This window comes from Microcebus murinus, chromosome 1 (genome assembly GCF_040939455.1).
Source record: "Microcebus murinus isolate Inina chromosome 1, M.murinus_Inina_mat1.0, whole genome shotgun sequence".
Classification (NCBI taxonomy): domain Eukaryota; kingdom Metazoa; phylum Chordata; class Mammalia; order Primates; family Cheirogaleidae; genus Microcebus; species Microcebus murinus.
This window is the reverse complement of record NC_134104.1, coordinates 134,159,748-134,183,097: the sequence shown is the minus strand read 5'-3', so window position 1 is coordinate 134,183,097 and position 23,350 is coordinate 134,159,748. Positions and strand designations below refer to the sequence as shown.

Sequence of the window (23,350 nt, the reverse complement as noted above, 5' to 3'; positions counted from 1 at the left end):
CCACTTAATGAAATTACTGCATTTCTTTTGTGGCCTTCATAAATTTTTCTAATGGATTTGTTAATATTCTTACTGATTTATAGAAGTGCTTTATTTTAGATATTTATCTCTTCTTTGCTAGACATGTTACAATTTTTTATCTGTAGGTTCTTTGTTAATTCATTTAGTGTATCTTTTAAAATCCAAAAGTTTTAAATTTTAACATAAGAAAATTTAATTTTTTTCATTATTGATTTTATAATTTTTATCTTGCTTAAGAATACCTCCCCTAGCCCAAAGTCATCATAAACATATTCTCCTGTAACTTCTATTTCTACTTTATAGTATTCCAAATTGATTGATTGATAGAGGAGATTTTCTTTTTTTACTGAAGTACAGTAGGGATCTGATACTTAGCTACTTGTATCCATATCATTTACATATCCTCTTAGAACTTCTTTGAAATGCTAACTTTTTTTTTTTTTTTTTTTGAGACAGAGTCTCACTTTCTTGCCCAGGCTAGAGTGAGTTCCCTGGCGTCAGCCTGGCTCACAGCAACCTCAATCTCCTGGGCTCAGCAATCCTACTGCCTCAGCCTCCCTAGTAGCTGGGACTACAGGCATGCGCCACCATGCCCGGCTAATTTTTTTTTTTTGTATATATATTTTTAGTTAGTCAATTAATTTCTTTCTATATTTTGGTAGAGATGGGGTCTTGCTCAGGCTGGTTTTTTTTTTTGTTTGTTTGTTTTTTTTTTTTTTGAGACAGAGTTTCACTTTGTTGTCCAGGCTAGAGTGAGTGCCGTGGCGTCAGCCTAGCTCACAGCAACCTCAAACTCCTGGGCTCAAGCGATCCTCCTGCCTCAGCCTCCCGAGTAGCTGGGACTATAGGCATGCGCCACCATGCCCGGCTAATTTTTTTTATATATATATCAGTTGGCCAATTAATTTCTTTCTATTTATAGTAGAGAGGGGGTCTCGCTCTTGCTCAGGCTGGTTTTGAACTCCTGACCTTGAGCAATCCGCCCGCCTCGGCCTCCCAAGAGCTAGGATTACAGGCGTGAGCCACAGCGCCCGGCCCTCAGGCTGGTTTTGAACTCCTGACCTCGAGCAATCCGCCCGCCTCGGCCTCCCAGAGTGCTAGGATTACAGGCGTGAGCCACCGCGCCTGGCCTGAAATGCTAACTTTTTTAAATACTGTATGTTTGCTTAGAACTCTGTTCAGTGCAAGAACAGAGGATAATATATCAAATACCTACGACCAACATCAAACTTTATTAGATCTTCACATTATACCATATGGTTCCTTCATATATATTTTATCACTTTTTAATAATAAAACATTAAAGATAGAGATGTAAGCCTCCTGTATACATCTCCTGATTCTTTTTCCCTCTCCTTCCCTTCTTGCCTGAAATATCATGGTCTTGAATATGATCATGCCATATCTATTATTTGGTAAAGTGGGTATAATATTATCGTGTTTACTTGCTAGGGTTGTTATATACACTATAGACATGGTTATGTCTTTATGTGTTTTGTGATGAGTATCCATGGATGGATACTGTACAGTTGAAGTCCCAATAGAAAAGCTAATAGGATGATTTTTAAAGTGTCTGGAATTCTGTGATTTCTGCCTGTGATTTTGTGATTATTTCACATTTACTTGCATATAACCTGATAACAAATTTAATGCAGCCATTTAAAAATGTTTTTCAAAATCAGACTTATTTTTCTACCTCCCTTGTGTTTTAGGATCAATTCCAAAGTGACCATGGTTCCCCGAGAGGTCATTATGGTCAGCTTACTTGTTCATGCATAATGTCAGAGGATATGAAGTGGTGAACGTCCTACTGTTCTAAATGTGGCAGTTACACGTGTCATTGTATGTCAGCCTAGTTCACAATATGCTGACAATTCTTTCTTGCATCTTATTTGTGCAAACCTTCTATTTCAACTATATTTTCATATATTTCAGCTTCATATTTGAGAATAAATATGTGTGGCTATTTTTAGATTTTGTCAGCTTTAGACCTTATTTGTTCTCCTTTAACTTCTCAGGTACTGATATAAGTGATGGAGATTTTCTTTTGCTGGAGCTTTTGCACTGGTTTAAGCAAGAATTTTTTCGCTGGGTGAATAACATGTTATGCAGTAAATGTGGTGGACAGACTAGGTCTAGAAGTAAATCGTTATTGCCCAATGATGATGAGCTGAAGTGGGGTGCAAACAATGTAGAAGACCATTACTGTGATGCATGCCAGTTCAGCAATCGATTTCCAAGGTGGGTGCCTGGACAATAAAGTCAGAGTAATTTCTTAATGGAATGATTAGAGGTGAATTTTTATTAAATGAAAATTTTTTAAATCTTTCTTTTAGTAATTAAAAATATATTCCTGTAGAACACAGGTGAACAAACGGTGGCTGGCAGGCTAAATCCAGCTTATATCCTTTTTTTGTAAATAAAGTTTTATTAGAACATAGCCATGCTGATTTCATCTACATATGGTATGTGACTATTTTCCTGCTACAACAGCAGAGTTGAATATTGATGACGGAGACCAAATGACCTACAAAGTCTAAAATATTTACCTTCTGTCCTTTAAGAAATTTATAAATTCTTGTTCTAGAATACAAATTGAGTATAGTCATAGCATGTTTAATGTGTAAATCTTGTATTCTTTTTTAATATATAATTTTTAACTTTCAAATAACTTTAATATTGATCACACATAATAACAATACTAATAATCTGATATTTTGATAATAAATACAATGCTATACTTAAAATAATCATCAGATGATAATATATGATAATATAGAAGATATATATAATACATAATATATATATAATATAGAAGGCAGTATAGAAGGATACTATAGTATCATATTATTTTCTTTTTAAAGACAGAAGTTTCTTTTAATTAGGTGCTTCCCCTGCCCAACCTAACTTAACCCACATATCTCTAAATTTGAAACAAAGGAAATTTTAGTTTTTCAGTTAACTTTTTCCATCCTATAATTTGTAAGCTTCTTGTTAAATTTCCTTAATTGGCAATACTTATAAAGTTAGTGTGTATTATCAGGCAAGAAAAGATACCACAGTTTTGAAATGCCTAATTTTAGGGGCCTAGAGATTCAGTTTTGTCCCTAATTTGGAACCAGCCCTACCATGTACAGAATATAGGGTAAACAGAATCTAAACCCAATAATTATCTAAAATTGGTGTACGTTATTTGTTCATTCAACATACATTTGCATAGACACTTTGCAAAGTTTAGAAGAAAAAAATATGTATATAATTAAATCTCTGTCCTCATAAACTCCAGGTAGTTGAATATAAACTAATAATGCAGCATGAAATGGCACAGGCAAACAGATATTGATGCAAAGTGTTACTCTTTTCCTTCTAATCATTTACTTAATTTACTGTTAGCTGCTCTCTGTTTAAGGTCGGGATGATGAACATTATCAATTAAAGGCCAATCTGGTCTTTTGACTTGGCACTAGTAGTATATATAGAATATGGAGCATAGATTGCTCTAGTTCTGTCATTACTACTCCGTAATGTAAATTTAGAACTTTTTTCAATGATTTAATTACCTGAGTTCTAAATTCATTTAACTTATTAAGCAAGAGCATCTGCTTAACAAACACTGCAGAGCCAGTTCATTCATGCCACAGTTTCCTTTCCCTCGCAGATTCCTGGGTGACATCTCTGCTCATCTGGGGCACTTTTCTGCTTAGCTGTATCAGCTCAAAACCCTTCTTGACACAATATGCAAAATTTAGTGTTCTCCAGTTGTATGATCATTTGATAATTGGACTAACTTTTGAAAGGAATGTTGCAAATATTTTTCAAAAAACAATTTCCAGATTAGCAAGCACCTTGAAATACTTCAGAAAAATAAAATTTTAGGCAAAATGATTATTAGAAAGAAAAATAACATTTTAAGTAAAATTTGAATTACACTAAACTAAAATTTTTTTGAGTAAAATTATTTACCTTTTAAATACAGTGAGCTAATTATACCACTTTAATGCTAATGCTTTAAGCAGATTTCTTAGAAAACCTGCCTGTCCAAATCTTACCTGTCATTTAAAGCCCAGCTCAAATAAAACAACTCTTCCATAACACTAAATCTGAGTGTTTTCATCACATTCTGCCATATATTAAAATTATTTGTGTTAATTCCTTTTCTCTTAGGATTGCAAACACCTTGAAGGCAGTACCACTGTTTAACTATTTTTTACCAAAGATTCTAACATTAGAATCATATATCCTAGATTCTTTAATCCATATTTAAAAATAAGAAATTGAGAAACATTTTTGTTAGCATAAAGGTAATATGAATTCTTTAAAAATCTTGATTTTGATAATAATTTAAAGCTGCTTTTTTTTTTTTTTAACCAGATACAATAACCCTGAGAAACTTTTGGAAACAAGATGTGGACGGTGTGGCGAGTGGGCCAATTGTTTTACGCTGTGCTGCCGAGCTTTAGGGTTTGAAGCTCGCTATGTTTGGGATTACACAGGTACAGAACACAGTGTGAGCAGAGAGTACTGTGGCTTTGCAGACTTATAGGTTTGGGTTTACAGTCTGTCTACTACTTTCTGGCCTTGTCAGTCTGAGCTTCTATTTGCCATCTGTAAAATAATAATACCAACTTCACAGGTTTTTTGAAGGGATCACAAGGATTTTATAAAACATCTAGCACCATGCTGATACTTTGCACTATAAATATTGTTTTTTCCTTTTTAATTAATTTTATTTATATTGATGTATAATATATGTACTATTTTGAGGATATATGTGATAATTTAATACATCATTTAATTTGTACAGATCAAATCAGTGTAATTGGGATATTCATTTGTCTTTTCTTTATGCTAGAAACTTTTGAATTATTCTCTTCCAGCTATTTGGAAATATGCAATAAGTTATTGTGAACTAGAGTGACTCTACTGATCTGTCAAACATTAGGTCTTATTTCATTTAACAATTGACCATGGCATTTATAGTAATGCTATTTCTATACAGATGAGAACATGTATAATAGTGTGCTATATAAATATTCATTTTGTAGGGATTACTATAAAAACTTTAGTAAACTTAAATTGCAGTATACAAAAATAATATAATAAAAGCCATGCGATATTTGTGTTGTCCTTGCTTAGAAATGACTTGTATTTACATATCGAAAAGCGTTTTCCTTATCTATCAGGTATAATGAACACTGTCCTAGTGATGGACACGCTGGAAGCCATGATTTCAGCTAATTATACAGTCTGTCCATGAAACAAAAACATTTGTACCCCCTTAATATTTTGAAATTTTAAAAAACGTTGTTTGCCTTATTCTTAGAGTTTTACTTGTGTTTTCATTTTTTGTTTTTTTAGAATTAAACAAAACTTTTGGTTAATAGTTATTCTCTTAAAATACGAAACATCAGTGACCAGAGGTCCTGTTAGACCATCTGCTGGTTTTGGGTCTTAAAGTCCAGAGAGACTGTAGTTTCAAAAGCGGCATTAACTCCTTCATAGTGGCTAACTGAGCCTGATATTTTTGCTGCTGTTGTTCGGTATCGGTTCAGTACCTTCGTAAGAGTTAGGGCACACATTATGCCTAAAGCTGACTGCATTAAAGGAAATTATTTCAGAAACACTTTCAGGAATCTCAAAGAGAGAAGGTAATACAAGTATTCTAGAGTCTTGTCACAAAATGGTCACTCTTATTAACTAATATTTAGAATATTAAATATTATTATATGAGCCTTAGGGATTTGTATATAGTTATTGGAAGTCATTCTGGTTTTATAAACTTTTATTTCTTCTTTTCCATTGCCCTCCTGTGTGGTACTTGAATAGACCATGTCTGGACAGAAGTCTTTTCTCCTTCTCAGCAGCGGTGGCTGCACTGTGATGCCTGTGAGGATGTCTGTGACAAACCACTCCTTTATGAAATAGGATGGGGCAAGAAGCTTTCCTATATTATAGCATTTTCTAAAGATGAGGTAGGACATAAAAGGAAAAAAATATTTTTCCAAGAATAAAATATATTTTCATAATTGACATGCAGTAAGCTGCATATATATATTTAAAGTGTACAATTTAATAAGTTTTGTCATTTGCATATACCCATGAATTCACCACTGCAATCAGTATTTATTTTATGAGTGAACCATAGTTTATCATTTCATTGGTTGGTGAACATTTGGGTGCACAGTCTTTAGATGAGCATGTGCCCACTTTTCTCTTTGTTTAATGTCTAAGAGTAGAATGGCAGGGTTATATAGTAGATGTCTGTATAATTTTTTAATAAACTGCTAACCTGTATTCCAAACTGATTGTATCATTTTACATTTTCACCACCAGTTCTCATTTCTCCATATCCTTGCTAACATTTAGTATGGGCTAACTTTTTAATTTTAGCCCTTTAAAAGGTGTGTAATGGTATCTCCTTGTGGTATTTTCATTTGTACTTCCCTAAAGACAAATAATATTGATCATCTTTTTATGTGTTTATGTGCCATTCATATGTTCCCTTTTGCTTATTTCTTTAAATTGGCTGTTTTGTTTTCTTACTATTGAGTTTTGAAAATTCTTTGTATATTCTTATGTAAGTCTGTTATTAGATATATGCTTTGTAAAGATTTTTATCTCTGTAGTTTGTCTTTCCAAACTCTTAATAACTTTTGATGAGAAGTAATTGATGAAGTTCAGTTTACCAATTTGTTCTTTTATGGACTGTACTTTTTGATGTTGTATTTAAAAATTTTTTGCCTATCTCAAGGTTACAATGTTTTTTTCTGTTCCTTTTATAAGTTTTAGATTTTTTGTTTTACATTTTGAGTTAATTTTATATATGGTCTAAGGTGTGGATTGAAGGTTGTTTTTTTTTAACATATGGATAATGAGTTGTCCTAGCATGATTTGTTGAAAAGATTATTCTTTCTCCATTGAATTTTCTTTGCATTTTAATCAAAAATCAGTTCTACAATATAAATTTAATACAATAAAAAGGAAAAAGGTTTTATTTGTTGAATTTTATGGAGTCAGGTTTGTAGATAAATCTTAAAATCTGAAAATGTTATCATTTTACCATAGTGTTTCTTGAAAGTATACCTATTAGAAAATGAATAAAATGTGGATTCTCGGCCGGGCGCGGTGGCTCACGCCTGTAATCCTAGCTCTCTGGGAGGCCGAGGCGGGCGGATTGCTCAAGGTCAGGAGTTCAAAACCAGCCTGAGCAAGAGCGAGACCCGTCTCTACTATAAATAGAAAGAAACTAATTGGCCAACTGATATGTATATAAAAAAAAAAAATTAGCCGGGCATGGTGGCGCATGCCTGTAGTCCCAGCTACTCGGGAGGTTGAGACAGAAGGATCGCTCGAGCCCAGGAGTTTGAGGTTGCTGTGAGCTAGGCTGACGCCACGGCACTCACTCTAGCCTGGGTAACAAAGCGAGACTCTGTCTCAAAAAAAAAAAAAAAAAAATGTGGATTCTCTTCAATTTCTTACACAGATTTTTAAATTTTAAACAAAAAAAAGATAGTATTTTAGAAATGGCATTTAATAATTGCATATATTCTAGATATTTAGCAAATAAAGATTGATGTTTGTAATCTTGTTAAATATTTATATTCTATAATTTTGTTTCAGGTAGTTGATGTCACTTGGCGATATTCTTGTAAACATGAAGAAGTGATCTCCAGAAGAACTGAGATTAAAGAAGAATTACTTCGAGAGACTATTAATGGGCTTAATAAGCAGGTATGTGATGGCTATTTGTCATTTTTGGGAGGACATTTAAAGGTTTTTATGTAATCAAGACTAGCCAATTTTTAACCCATTGAAATTCTTAAATTAGTAGCATTATTTTGCAAGCAAGAATAGTTTAATATGTTAAATGTCTCTTTATTTAAAATTTTGAGAACTCGTTTTAAATATTACAGGGTTTTTTGGATTAAATTAACATCTTTTCAAAAGGTTCAATGAACCAAAATTTCAATATTTGTAGTACCTTACATAAAAAGTATGTTGTCCTGTTTATCAAAGTAAGTGTGCCTTTGGTAAAATGACACACACTCATATTTATGTATGTGTACACACACACACACACACACACACGTCCATGTATGGAAATGCCTGAAACAAGGCACAGGAGATTATCAACAGTGATTACTTCTAAGGAGAGGGACTAGGAGTCCAAGATGGAAGATTTAGTTTTTATTTTATACTTTGATATTATAGTATTGATTTTTTAAATTCTATACATGTGGGGTTTTTTATAATTTAAAAAATAAACTAATTTTACTCTAATAGACAATTAAAACAGGGCAAATCACCTTAATTCAATCAGCAGCTGAGATTTAAGGTGAAGTTTCAGTTTTGAATTTGCTTTTACTCCTAATGTGTAGGTCTTTCAGAGATTCCAGCCTGATTTTCTAGAGCCCCTTGCCTCAGAAGACTCTGAACTCCAGTTTATTTTCCACCTAGCACTGTAAATCTGCTAAAACCTCTTTGTTTTCAGCACTTAGTCACCATTTTGTGCTTAGCTTCACAGCCTCTTCTCCTCATGCCACTTAATAATTGGCAAATGCCTGGAAGGTTTTGAAAAGAGGTGCAGTATGCTTCCTTTACCTCAATGCATTTCTTCCCTTGGGATCTTGACTTCTCAAGTTCTTGCTACCTTGGTAGCTTTCTGCTGCATTCAGACAGGTGTTTGAATGTGTATGCTCTGTGTGCGTCTCCTCTAGCTTTTCTAGCTTTTCTCAGCAAGACAGTTGGTCTTAAGTAAGCTAATACACCAAATCCAGAAACAGAAGTTGCTTCCCTTTATTTTGAATAAATCTAGAGTAGGTAGAGGTCATGGAGAGTCAGAAATAGGTGTTAAGTGATTTCTCAACATAAAATTTGTAAAATTACATTAAGTTTTTCATAGTATCCTTTTTATTTTCCAAATAATATATATATGAAAATAAAGCTGATTAGGTTTTTTAAGACCCTTTAAAATGGAAATGTTTTAAGTATATTCTTGCTTAGAGACGGACCTCTACATTCCCCTAATGGTAACAACTTTTTAAAAACATGAATTACAGAGGCAGCTACCTTTGTCAGAAAACAGAAGAAAAGAACTTCTCCAAAGGATAATTGTGGAGCTTGTTGAATTTATATCTCCCAAAACCCCTAAACCTGGAGAACTTGGTGGAAGAATATCTGGGTCAGTGGCTTGGAGAGTAGCCCGAGGCGAAATGGGTCTAGAGGTATTTAATTCATTCTAGCATGATAATCTTTTTACTTTTCCTGCATTCTATGCTGTGCTGTTTGCTTACAGAAAACTTCATTGGCTATGATATTTCAATTAATTTTGTAGAGTAATTATTTACAAATGCAAACCTTTGAAGAGAACTAATAATTGATTGACATAATTAATCACATATAAGAATTAGCATTTTAAAATGGGATTTTTCTATTTTTTACTTTACTTAAATTTTTAGTGTTTACTGAAGAGTATACAGAAAAATGCACAAATGATACATGTACAGCTTAACAAATTTTTACAATTTTAGCACTCATGTATCCACCAATCAGAATAAGAAATAAATCAGCAGAACCCCAGAAACAAAAAGCGTAAGTTCCTTTCCAGTCACTCACTGCCTTCCCTAAAAGTAACCATTATCATGGCTTCCAACATCATATATAAGTTCTGTATAAAGCCTGTCATTGTGCTTTATATAAATGACATTAAATAATATGTACTCTTTTGTGTATAGCTTCTTTTGTACAACATTACGTTAGTGAGATTCATACATGTTGCAATGTTTATTGTCATTGCTGTATAATATTCCATTGTATGAATGTACTATAATTTGATGGCTATTGGGTTGTTTCTAGGTATTGGCTGTTACAAATTGTGCTGCTGCAAACATTCATGTTCATGTTTTCAGTGAATATCTTTATGTATTCTGTTGGGTATGTACCTAGGAGTATGGTTATGTTCAGCTTCGATAGCCAAATAATTTTCCAAAGTGGTTGTGCCAGTTTTTACTCTCGCTAGCAGTATATGACATTTTTGCACATCTTTGTGTACACTTGGAACTGTCTGTCTTTTTCATTTTAGCAATTCGGGTGGTATATACCGGTAGTAGTATTTCAATTTTAATATGCATTTTGGTTATGACTAAGTTGAGTACCTGTTCTTTAAATTTTTGGATATTTGTTTTGTAAAGTACTTGTTCAGGTTTTTTAAAATGAGATTTTAAAGTACAGTGAGGAAAATATAGAATTTAGGGAGTAGCCCCATGCCACAACATCCCCCACGCCAGCAAGTAAGGCCCCTTCTCTGGTAGCCACCCCTATTAAAAAAAAAAAAAGAAGAATATGAGTAATTCAACTGATGAAAGTCTATATTTCTTAGCATATGCTTACACACATCTAATATTTGCTAGAAATTTTTTAGTGTGATTGCTATTATATTATCAAATTTATTTTAAGATATTATTTTATTAATCTCTCAAAATTAAATAACGGAAATATAATTTCTGTAGTTATGTCTCATAACTAGGGACTAGGTAAAAATCAATGTGCTAGGTTTTATAATGGACTTTAACACATTAAATGCCATGTGAGTTGTATTTAACTCACACTAGTTTTGAGCTTGGGGCCTTGTGAAGCATATGTAACTCACGTCTTCACCTCGGAAGCTGTGTGAACTATTTGTTAATTGCATGTAACTCATATACAGAAAACAATAAGAATATAATAATAAGTTTTTCGTTAAATTAGAAAGGATCGTTTTATTTTCGAAGTTTTTATTCTACTTCCATAATGAAACACCGTAGCCCCAAGGAAAAAAATTTTTTTTTTCTAGTGTGACAGTCAATATGTTAAGGAAGTAAAATAGTCTATCCTTTGCCCTTAGGGGCTTAAAGTTAAATCACTGGAAAGTATTTAATTTAAATGTCTAGGTTTAGGAAGATATGCAATGAAAAATGCTTGGAAAGAAAACCCATTGCAGTATCAATATCAAACAGTTCCAAACAAAGTTTTATATCTACTTTTTTCTAGATTTGCCATTGTTGTAACTCACTTCTCTGGTAAAGGAATTTGTCCAAAAGGAATAAATTATCCCTAGTAAATTTTATATTTGCTTTTTAATTTATCCCATCATCTGTAGCAGGGAGTTAGAAGTGTTGGTTCAGCCACAGAATTACAAGATCTAAATTCAACAAATAATTCAAATCACTGCTGATGCAGTGCATGTTACAAGTATAAATCTAAATGAAGCCAGTTAAAAAGAGCCAATTTAATTCACAGCTGTGTTCAATTTAAAACATGGATATTATTTAGGTCCTCATTTCTTTTTATAGATCGGTGTGTTACCTCTTGCACAGCATATAAATTGATTAGCTTTAAAAATACAGATTGGGTCAAATACCAGAATTGTTTTCCTTTTTGGAAATATTTTTAATTTCTCAATTGCTGCGGACTATTTTAGGGCCATGGTTTTGAAAAGAAATAATTTTCCCCTTTAGAAAAGTGTTTGTTTTAAAAGTCAATAGAAAAATGTTAATCCTAAAAAATTTTGGAACTAAATCTTGCAATGAATTGGAAAAAGAAGGAAACATGAGTGATATTTCCAGAAAGAAAAATTTTATCTTAATTTGAAATTTTAAATATTTTTTGAAACATTGATGTTATTTTGTACTAGAATGCAAAAACTGTCTGGAATTTTAAGGTAAAACATGAGCTTTTGTAGTAATTTTACACATGCAGACTGTTTCAAGCTATACCTTTGTCACTCTCCTAGCTTAGGGTATCAGGAAAGGACACTCTTATGAAATGACTTTAGGTTGAGGCTTGAAAATGAGAAAGAATCAAATATATGGAAAGTAAAAAGAACAGCATTCTAGACAGAGGGAGCAGTGTATGTCAAGGCTCTGAGGCAGAAACCAGCTGGACCTTTTTAAGACACTAAAGGAAAAGTAATATGGTAGGAGTGTATAGATGAAAGGGAAGAGTAACGTGAGATGTTGGAGAAGTAGGCAGGGGAGGGATCATTTAGGGCCCTATTAGCCTTGATAAAGAGTTGGAGTTTAAGTACAGTGAGAAGTCAGTGAAGTGAGTTAAGCAGGAAAGTGGCATGTCCCAGTTTACATTTTTTTAAAAAATCACTTTCATTGCAGGTGGAGCATGGATAGGAGAGGTAAGAGTTGAAAGCTAGGAGTGAACTTGACGAGATAGTTGCAGTAGTCCAAGTGAGAGATGCTGCTGGTGGTAGAAAAGAAGAAAAATGAATGAATTCATTGAACACAAAAATCACAAAAATATAAGTCAGAACTCAAAACTTGTTTTTTCTCTAGTAATGTTTGGTGCTACAGCAACATCATGCTGATTATATTATAACCTGTGAAATATTTTCCAAATTTTTTGATGATGCTGATTTTTTGAAGGAGTCTCTTACCACTATACATAGTAATTCCTCGGGTTTTTTTCCTAAACATCTTCCATAAAGTTGAAAAACTAATTCTGCTTTCTTTTTAAGAGAAGAGAAACTCTGTTTATCCCCTCTGAAAATGAGAAGATTTCTAAACAGCTCCACCTTTGTTACAATATTGTGAAAGATCATTATGTTCGAGTTTCAAATAACAATCAAACCATTTCTGGATGGGAAAATGGCGTGTGGAAAATGGAATCCATATTCAGAAAAGTTGAAACAGACTGGAACATGGTAACTTAATGCATGAAACTGTTTTAAACCTTTGTTGTTACTATATAGATTGACTTTATTTTTCAGTTGAGCAAAATGTGAAAACTGATACATCAAAATTATTTTTAGTAGCCCTTTAACCTGAAAAAGAAAATTCTATTCCCAACATGTAATCAAAAATCCACTAGAAATTCTTGCATTTATATCAAGGAAGTACGTTTTCATCAAAGAGGTTGAATTTAATTCTCTCATTGGGAAAAATAATCAAGTATATTACAAATCCATGTGACTGTTGTTGTGTGACTATATAAAGTATATTACTATTTAATTTCTTCAAGATATGCATTGATTGACTGCTAAATGCAAGCCATTAGGGAGTATAATCGATTTGGTCCAAAATCCCAAGAAGCTGCCCATTTAACAAGCTTTGATTTCATAAGAATGTGGATGATTGAGCAGTGATATTGGTTATTTCTTCTTTGTGTCCTGATAAAATAAATAAGTAAATGGAGGCTAGGATCATAGTAGTTCACTTATACCAACTTGCACATTGTTGTCATGTTATCAGTTACAAGTAAGCGGCTTTGCCTTTAAACTGCCTTAGTTTTTAGAAACACACCAAAATAAACTCAGAGCTATTCATATGACCTCAATAGATCAGACCATAATATTGATAGATTTTCACAGGAGTTAATTAACTTACAAGGAGCTTTTAAAGTTGACTTGCCAAGATATTTGAGTGGGAAGGGAAGTTGTTCACTTGTAAGATATATTGGATAGATTTAAAAAGTGAGTCTCAGATTAACAGCTGCTAGTGTTTATGAGCATCTACTGTATGCTATCACTGTACTAGGCATTAATCAGTACAAAAGATGTACAGAGATAGGATCTCTGCTTCCCCATCCCCAATTATAAGTTTTTATTCTAGAACTTAATCTTGGTCTTTAAACATATAAATATTCAGTTTAAATTATATTATCTAATAATAAAAGTTGGGGTCCTTTGTATTAAACCAAGAATAACTTATAGGATTATTAAAATTTTAAATTTTGGAATTTTCTTCTTTAGCTAAAGAAGTGCATGAAAAGTAAAACAAGATCAAATTTAAAATTTCAAAATGTGTATATCTGTAAATGATAATATATAGAGGGTGAACATCTTCTAGAATACCATACTTAGCCTAAAAATCCCTCTGAACAAAAAACAGGATTGGATGTATTATTTATCCAAGGACTAGTGCTTTCTGAACTGGAGAAAAATCATGCATTTCTTCCTAACCAGCAGTGTTAATAGAGAAAGTAATGATGGAGAAAATAATGGTGTGTCACAGAAGATGTGATGTGTTCAGAAACAGGACTACTCTGTGGCATATTTCTTCTTTGTCTTATTCACTCATTTGTTCATCAGCAAACATTTGCTGAGTGCCTGTTGTGCCAGGCATTGTTCTCAGCTACATGGATAAAAAGACTGTTCCTGCCCTCACAATCTAACAGGGGAAACTGAAGGATAAACAGCCATCTTAACCACGATGCAGAGTGCTATAATAAGGATATCAACACATTGCTATGGAAACACCAAAGTGGGAGTAATTAGCTCTGGCTGTGGGAGTTGGGCAAAGCTCCACAGTGCAGACGACATTTGAGCTGGACGCTGAAGGATGAGTAGGTGTTCGTAAGGCAAGGAAACAGCAGGAAAAAGCCATGGAATACATGGCATGTTTTGAGATCTCAAAATAGAACATTGCGGTCAGAGAGGGTATATTGTATGAGAAAGATTTAAATAATATAAATGAGATGATGCAAAGGTCATTAAATGGAAAACAGACCCCTGTTCAAGAAAAGCTATGCCTTGATGTACTTTTATGAAGGGTACCATTTTTTAAAAGTTGAGTAAATCCATTTCTAGATATAATATTTAGTCTCAAATGAAGAAAAGTACTAGAATGTGAACTATACTTGTAGAGAATGATTAACTCAGAAGCAACAATGGCCATTAAAACTTGAATATTCCATCTAAATCAGTATTCCTGGTTCTATACTAATATACCCCCAATTAGAAATTTTCTAGCTCTGTTGAATAGTAAGCCCATTTCTGGTCACACCTTTACTCAGTCATCTTCAACCCAGTATCATGACAAATCACTTGCATCCTGCTCTCAGATTTTTAATACAGATTCTTGTTTTCTCAAAGAGGTATACTCCCAGGAACACAAAGGATCACTAAATTTTACTACTTAGCAAATACGTTATTTAATAATGTCTCAATTGAAAAGAATATAAAAAGCAAAATCAAGAAGACTAATACACTTTTTGGGAGCGAGTGATAACACTTTGATAAAAGCAATATTAATAACTTCCTATCTAGTTTCCCTGCATCTTCCCTGGTCCTTTCAAAGATGTACTCCATGCTATAGTTAAAGAACATTTTCAAAACTTCAATTGTTACTTAGTGCTCTTAGAGTAAGAAAAAGCTCAAAATGTCTTCAGAGTCTGTCCCGTGTCCTGCTGCCTCTGGCTTTGCCTTGCACTGTGCCTTCACCTGCTCTCTGCATTGCATCTGTGTGCCCCTCTACCTTACCCACAGAACCTCTTTTACTTTCGTTTTTTGTTTGATTAACTTATTCTTATCCTCAGTACTTGGCTTAAGCCCTGCCCCTTGTGCTCCCAGCTGATTGAATCCATTTCCTTCTGTATATATTTATTTATTGCCCCTCCCTTTCATGGCATTTATTCAACAAATATGTATGAAAAAAGGTTATTTGTGTGTCTCCCACTAGATTATAATCATTTCTCAGGCAGAGACCTTATCTTTTTCGACTCATATTTGTATTCACAGTATTCATTTATCTGGCATAGTGCCTAATATGTAAGTGTTTAGTAAGGATTGTTGAATGTAAGAATAATTGAATATATGTGGCATAAATTCTGCTACCACCCTAGGGCCATGTAGAACAGTATAGATACTCTTCTTTGTTCATAGGGTCCCTTGGATACTCTTAGATACTTTTCATTTTTTTAATCACTTTTATCATTCTCTTTGTCACTAGAGTGAGTCATTTTAGCATTTTTTGGTGCATGGCATCATGCCAAGAATGTATTTAGTACTCAGCAAATAATGCACATTGTCAAACTTTGTATTTGGCACTCAGGATGTAATGGTGAATTAAGAACCAAGCCTCAGGGTATTCATCAACTAATGTAAAAGAAAGACATACAGGGACCAACTGTTTACATTAATGGGGTAAGTGCTAGAAGAATATGCATCTGTGTATGATACTGCAGGAGGAAAGACAGAAAAGCCACTAACTTCCTGAGTCTGAGTGAAAAAAACTCAGTGTTTTTTTCTATTCTCTCACTCAACAACAACAATCATCACAGAAGGCCTATGTGATCAATTATATGGGGTTTTTCCCACCAACAGGCAAACAAGCAATTCTGCTGCAGACACCAGCCAGATGTCCTCTAATTCAATTCATTTCTGACACTAGCTATCTGGAGATAGCATCAGATCCCAAAAGTTAATAAGGGTTTAGTCCCCAAGACTACCCACCCCCTTCAGATGCAAATCACAAGCTCCAAGTTGTTTTACCTGTGCTTCTGACCAACTAGCTATAAATAAGGGTTCCCACATCCCCCTCCTTGGGTTCAAGTAATTTCTTCTGCTCACAGAGCTCAGGAGAACATGTTGAGTGGTTTATTATAAAGGATCTTACAAAGGATACAGGTCAAGAGATGCATAGAGTGAGGTGTAGAAAGGGGTGAACAGCTTCCATGCCCTTCCTGGGTGTGTCACCTTCCAGGGACCTCCACGTGTCTAGCATTCTTGGAGCTCTCCAAATCCTCTCCTTTGGGGCCTTTCATGGAGACTTCATGATAGGCATGATTGACAACCGTGTAGAAGTATGGTTGGACAAAAAGGGTATGATCTGATACTAATAGACTGAGTGGGGAAACCTAGCAAGGAGTATCTGTTCAGATTCTTTTTGGCTTCTCTGTGCAGCATGCCTTCCTCCAGAGCATGGGGCAGGAACCTTTCTGAAATGGGGGTCATATGACCCACAATCAAACAAGGTAGGTCATAGAATTTCTTTCTGGCCAGCTGCAAGACAGAAAGGTGGGCGAAGATTAGAGTGTATTTTTAGTTTCTCTGGTCTGCCTTGGGGAGAAATAGCAAGAGCCCTGGGAGTTATGAGCTAGGAAACATGGACAAAAACCAGTGTGTATGTGTGTGTATACACACACACACACACACACACACACACACACACACACACACACACCATAATTTCGTACTGAGTCAGAGAAAGCCTTGCAGAAGAAGTAATATCCGAGTGGACTTTTGGAGGAGGAGCATGAGGGAGAGTTTCTCAGTACAAGGACAGGATTTGGAAGGGGAGGTTGTTTTGGGGCATGAAAGTAGCATCTGCAAAAGCACTGAGGTGAGACCTGATAGATTCAAGGAAGAGTAAGCTATAGGAAATATGGAGAAGAATACTGGGAAGTGAGACTAGAAAGGTAAACAGTTGTCAGGTCCCAGGGACTTTGATTACCTTGCAATTAGGTAATAGGAAACCATGAAAGGGTTCAGGCAGGAGAAGGACATGATCACACTGGTGTTCCCGAGAGGTAATCTCAGAGTCTACGAATGGAATAAATTGGAAGTATAGCATAGAAAGATTTAAACACAATAGGAACTGACAGTGGATTCATGTTTGGTTTCAGTGATAAAATGGAATAACCAAAAACATGATTTATGAATAATACTGGTTTACCAGCATTGAATTAAAATTGCTTAAAACACAACTGCTCTGCTGGATATCTGTAGGAATGACTGACTTCAGGGTGCCTGCTGCATAGTGGACTTAATTTGAGTGAATCTTAGCAGCCTAAGTAGAAGAATAATTTTTAAGAGTGTACTAAAGAACTGCTTCAAACAGTGCAGTACAAACCAAACCTCCGGGGAACCGTAGCAGCCTGACATGTAGTAATCAAAAAATCTTTATGCAAAGATCTTCTGTAGAATGTGAAATGCATAAAGAAGCTGACACACAAATTGTTGTCAGTCCTGGAAATAGTGGTTATAGCTACAACCCAAATGACAAATTCTATTTGTATATGTTGTGAATAGGACACCTTAGACCTTAAGCCATAGACACACTGGTCTTTGTTCTCACAGGTTGTATATGCTTGTATGTGCTTACACATGCCAAAAGGAGCGAGCAAGGGTGAATCCCTGGTGAGAGGGGTGAGAATTCACATAGAATTCATTTTACAGGAGAAAAACCCTGATTTCTGATTTTATAATGCTAGCACTCCTACTACAATAGGATAGCAATTCGCCTCTTAATAGACCACAAATTGTAAAACTGAACATGTAAAACTGCATATGGTAGGTTAAACTCATGAATTTAAAAAGCCAATAGACAAAAGTTTGTCTCTCAGATAACTTAGGAAGTTATGAACAACCAACAGTTATAAAATGTTTATTTTTATCCAGACCAAACAAGTGAATCTTTGGGAGCTTAGAAAGTATTCCCTCAATTCCCAAATAAATGATAGTTTCTGGTTCTGTTGGTATTATGCATAAATAGGAACACAGAAATTTTTATATAAATTCTATTATTTTGGTACATTTCAAATTACCAAACTGAGAACACATATTCATGGTGACTTCTAAACACCTCTAAAAATGATTCTTTGATAGGATATATGGTATGAAAAAGATAATATGGATTTTCAATATAAATAGGGTCTGTTTTATCTCCATATACTGTTTCTTTAATATAAAAGACCTTTTATTGCTTACAGTATGTTTGAATGTTTAAGCATTTAAGAATTCAATCTCATCTTTTTACTTTCTAATATCTTAAAAGTTGATATGTTTAGAACTGAAAAATTTAAGTCTTTAAACAAGCAATTCTCTCAGGTGTGTTCAACAGTTATTATAAACTTCCTATTATTATAAACTTCCTAGTTCTGACCCAGAACCAGACAGTGTAATTAAGGCAGTTCTTGGAATAAGCTAGAAATTTGGAGCTGATCTGACTTCAACCTATCACATACCTACATTTTGGGTTGGAGTTTGAACTTACTAAGCTCTGAAAATATATAAGACATAGACGTATATAAATTAAAACATAAATTTGAGTATATCTGTAATATTTCTGTCTCAGGATTGCTTTCCCTAAGTCTTTTACTTCCTTCCAACCTTCTTTCTTCCAGTTACCCCACTGTTTGGCTCATATTTCCCAGAAAACCCTTTTTACTAGCCACCCCTTTGAAGGAGTAATTAAGCTATGGATAATCCTTAGATGCCCAGTAGTCTAGTGTGGGTGAAACTAACAACTCCCAGGGAATACTGGTACAATTTTGAGCCCCAGGTTTTCCTTATAAACTGCTCTAAGAGCATGCAGGAGGAACATATGAGCACCAGAGGATGTTATAGTGAACTTGTTCTGAACTGGAGCAGTGACAGTTCCACATATCTATATTTGTCAGCAACAAACAGTGGTTGGCTATACATATCTAGTCTGAGGAGTTTAAAATCATTTTCCTTGGAGAGTGATTGTTCAGTTGTTACATAACCTCTAACTCACTGATTCTAAAAACTTTCAAAGTAAATTTGTAGGCATATTTAAGCTGGAGGAAAAAATAGATATAAGTTGCCAAATAGATAGTGACTGGAATACTTGCAGTGATTTTTTACTTGATGAGTAAAGACTAGAAGAGAGAATAGTACATGCAGTAGGATATTTCCCTGGCAAATGTGTTTTACATGGTACTTTTAACTATTTGCCCCTGGGCTAAAGAGTATGGGTTAGATGTTTCTAAAAGAATCAAGACTAATTTGAATATATGTATGTTTATATATAAATTTTAATACTTAATATTTACTAAATCCTTTTGTGAATCTATAATCTGTGCCCCCAGAGAGCTTATGATTTGGTTAAGTTAGATCAGACAAGTACATGTGAAATAAAATAGTTACATGTAGGTAAAGGAACATTGGCAGTTCACAGTGGGATGAAATTATGGAGGATTTTGAGAGCTAATAGGATACACTTAATACAAGAGCCAGGTACTTGTTATATGTTCTAGACCAGGCAGATGATATGAAGAAAGTGAGATTTTTAAAACATTAATCTAATCAGATCAATTACAATTGAGCAATGTTAGTTGCATTAAGATGAGTTTAAAGTCATAACTAATAGTGGTAAGTGCAGTATAAATGAGAAAAGACTTTTTTCCCAAGACTTATTTAAATAAATAGATTTATATGGGAGTTTAGGCATAAGGGGTAAATGAAGAGTCAGATTCTTAGGGGTTTGAATATGGTTGAATGGAGTTACCTATGAAAGACAAAGGCTGTGGATATCAGTTTTCATGTTAACATCTTAGAAATTTTAAATGAAAATATGAGAGGGTCTGTGGAAAGCAATATGGAGATACCTTAAAGTGATACAAGTGGAACTACCATTTGATCCAGCAATCTCATTACTGGGCATCTACCCAAAAGAACACAAGCCACTCTATGGAAAAGACACCTGCACTCAAATGTTTATAGCAGCACAATTCACAATTGCAAAGATGTGGAAACACCCCAAGTGCCCATCAATACCGAGTAGTTTAATAAAATGTGGTATATGTATACCATGAAGTACTATTCAGCTATAAGAAACAATGGTGGTGCACCATCTCTTGTATTTTCCTGGATAGAGCTGGAACCCATTCTACTAAGTGAAGTATCTCAAAAATGGAAAAACAAGCACCATACGTACTCACCAGCAAATTGGTATTAACTGATCAACACCTAAGTGGACATATAGGAATAACATCTGTCAGGTGTCAGGCAGGTGGGGGGAGGGGATGGGTGTATACATACATAATAAGTGCGATGTGCACTGTCTGGGGGATGGACACGCTTGAAGCTCTGACTCCAGGGGGGAGGCAAGGGCAATATACCTAACCTTAACATTTGTACCCCCATAATATGCTGAAATAAAAAAAGAAAAGCACTAAAAAAAAAGAAGAAGTTTAGGATTAAACATACTGAAAATGAAGAATCCTGTTATGCTATTACTCTTTATCTTCTAAGTCTGGATTTCCATATAAGCTTTCCTAGAGTGAGTTGGGCAGTAACCTCGGGCTACCCCCTCCCAACTGCCTGACACTCGATAAATGTTTTTTTTTAACATTTTGGTTACATTTTATATATTTGCCTCTCTCTAGCAAGGGTTAGAGGTATGCCCTCCCTCTCCACAGCGTTCACCACATCCCAAGATGTGGGTCTACCTCCCAAGCCCCAAATCCCTGGTGAACACTACCACCATTTGAGCACCATAATGTTAGTCAGTACCAGTTTGATGGCAAGTACATTTGGAGCCCATTTTTCTGATCTTGTGTCACCTCACTTTGGATAATGGGCTTAAGCTTAATCCAAGATAGTATAAGCGGTGCTAGCTTGCTGTCGTTTCTTAGAATTGAGTAATATTCCATTGTGAACATATACTAAATTTTAATAATCCACTCATGAATTGACGGGCGCTTGGGTTTCCACGTCCTTGCAATAGTGAATTGTGCTGCCATACGCATTTGGGTGCAAATGTCTAAAATTCTTAATTTAAACAAATATGATTTACCAGAATTTGGTTAGCATGCAGTTCTTTAGAGATGCACATATTGAAGGTACCTGCATTCAAATAATACCTTTCTTCCAGAGCAAAAGATGCCAAAGGAAAAGTTGCTAAAGAAAAAAATGAAAAAAAATGTTAGCAGTAAGAATCTTTTCAGTGGGGGAAAAATTAGTTTGTACATAGTACCCTGTGATGATAAGACTTTTCACTCTGTTTTCTCTACTATTATTTCTAACAGTTTCTCTCCCCCTTTTCCCCACTTTATAGGTATATTTAGCCCGAAAGGAAGGATCATCTTTTGCTTATATTTCCTGGAAGTTTGAATGTGGGTCAGTTGGCCTTAAAGTAGATAGCATTTCCATTAGAACAAGTAGTCAAACCTTTCATACCGGAGTAGTACAGTGGAAATTGCAATCTGATACAGCAGGAGTGGATCTGACAGGCGGTAAGCATCTGACTGGAGAATTAATTGTGAAGTATGTATTTACCGCTCTGAAGACTAATTGTACTTATTTAGATGTAGCTCTTTTTCATACCTAAGAGTTACTGATAATATTGCAGTAAAAACCTATGTAACCTCATTGTAATAGAAAGGCTGATTTTTTTGTTGTTGTTGTGAAATGCAAATGCAAGGAGAAAAATCATTTCTTTGTTCCAAAGAATGCATTCCTCCATAAAGAATAATTTGTATTTATTTTTTAAGGGTTGATTGTAACCTAGAAGTCAACCTATATAAAATGCATTCCAGACTATCTCTTTATGCTCTTTATATTATAAAAAGCAAAGTGTTAAATTTTTTTTTCCTCTCCAACAGATAAAAATCTTCACTCCTATCATGATTTTTCTGGTGCCACTGAAGTTATTTTGGAAGCAGAATTAAGCAGAGGAGATGGTGATGTTGCTTGGCAACATACCCAGCTGTTTAGACAAAGCTTAAATGACCATGAAGAAAATTGTTTGGAGATAATTATAAAATTCAGTGACCTTTGAGAATCTGAACATTATAGAAAAGCTGGCAATAATCAAGGACTTACCATGGTCTAAAGTAGTCTGTTGGTTCAGTGCATGTTTAGTTGGCAGTTTACTACCCTGTGCTATATTCTTTTGCTAGCTATCCATCATGTAACCCTTGTGAAAATATATCTTTATACTGTGAACCATAACGAAATCTTGAATTAAAAACTCTCTTCCATATGTGATTATAATTTGGAGTAAAGTCTTGTTGCCCTAGTATGAGCTTTTAACCTAAAAACTGTAAGTGTAGTTTTAAAAGTTAAATGATGGTATTCATGATTTAATATGATTAAATGCTATTCATGATTATGGTAAAATCTTAGGCTAATAATAGTAATTTGACATTTTCTGATCAGCCATTAATTTCTTCATAAGTGGTTGAATTAGATTTTCCTAAGATTTTTAATTTTTAATATATGAAAGTATAGTATCTCCTAAGTTATATAATGCATGAAAGTTTTTATGATTGTAAATATGTAGGCATTTAAGAAATAAAATGAATTATTTTGCCTTATATCTTTTTAGTGGTTACTTTGACTAACTAAAATCTTTATTAAGTTTGCTAACTATTGAAAACCACTTGAGTAGACATGAGTTATGAAAAACATTTAACATTAATAGTATAAATTCAAAGATATGTTGTAAATCCCATATGTGGACACCTGAAAATGGTTTGCCTTTGAGTTGTATTTTTATCTACCTCATTTGAATAAAATATTCCTGACTTTAAAACTGTGTAACTATTATACAGTATATCAAGAGTTTTTTGTTTTTTCCATATAACCTCTCCAATAAAGTTTAGTGAACATTAATTAAGCATTTGTGTGCAAAGCACTATGGAGGAAGCAATGATGAAAAAGACAGAGCCCCAAACCTCTAAATTCTTTTTGTGATGTTTTACAAAGTGAATTCTCAATCTTCCTACAAGAAAAGAAAATGCTGAGAGAGTCTCACCCTATGCAACTCTGTAGACATTACGTGCCTTATAAAATATGTAATAAGGGCTGCGTATG

General features: G+C 34.2%; 1 protein-coding gene across 3 annotated transcripts in view; it reads left to right on the top strand.

The window, feature by feature from the left end:
* The window catches only part of NGLY1 (N-glycanase 1), a 53,929-nt gene extending 31,078 nt beyond the window's left edge, over window positions 1-22,851 (top strand). The window contains exons 5-12 of one of the 3 annotated variants that reach the window (XM_012786261.3): window positions 2,040-2,262; window positions 4,393-4,514; window positions 5,586-5,669; window positions 7,631-7,752; window positions 9,081-9,245; window positions 12,527-12,712; window positions 21,591-21,768; window positions 22,138-22,851. In XM_012786261.3, coding sequence (XP_012641715.2) covers window positions 2,040-2,262; window positions 4,393-4,514; window positions 5,586-5,669; window positions 7,631-7,752; window positions 9,081-9,245; window positions 12,527-12,712; window positions 21,591-21,768; window positions 22,138-22,313 — 1,256 coding nt within the window. In that variant the 3' untranslated portion in view covers window positions 22,314-22,851. Of the gene's footprint in view, window positions 1-2,039; window positions 2,263-4,392; window positions 4,515-5,585; window positions 5,670-5,847; window positions 5,994-7,630; window positions 7,753-9,080; window positions 9,246-12,526; window positions 12,713-21,590; window positions 21,769-22,137 lie in introns of all 3 variants that reach the window. The other 2 variants (XM_012786253.3, XM_012786263.3) reach the window with 2 other exon arrangements.
* Window positions 22,852-23,350: the final 499 nt, after the last annotated feature.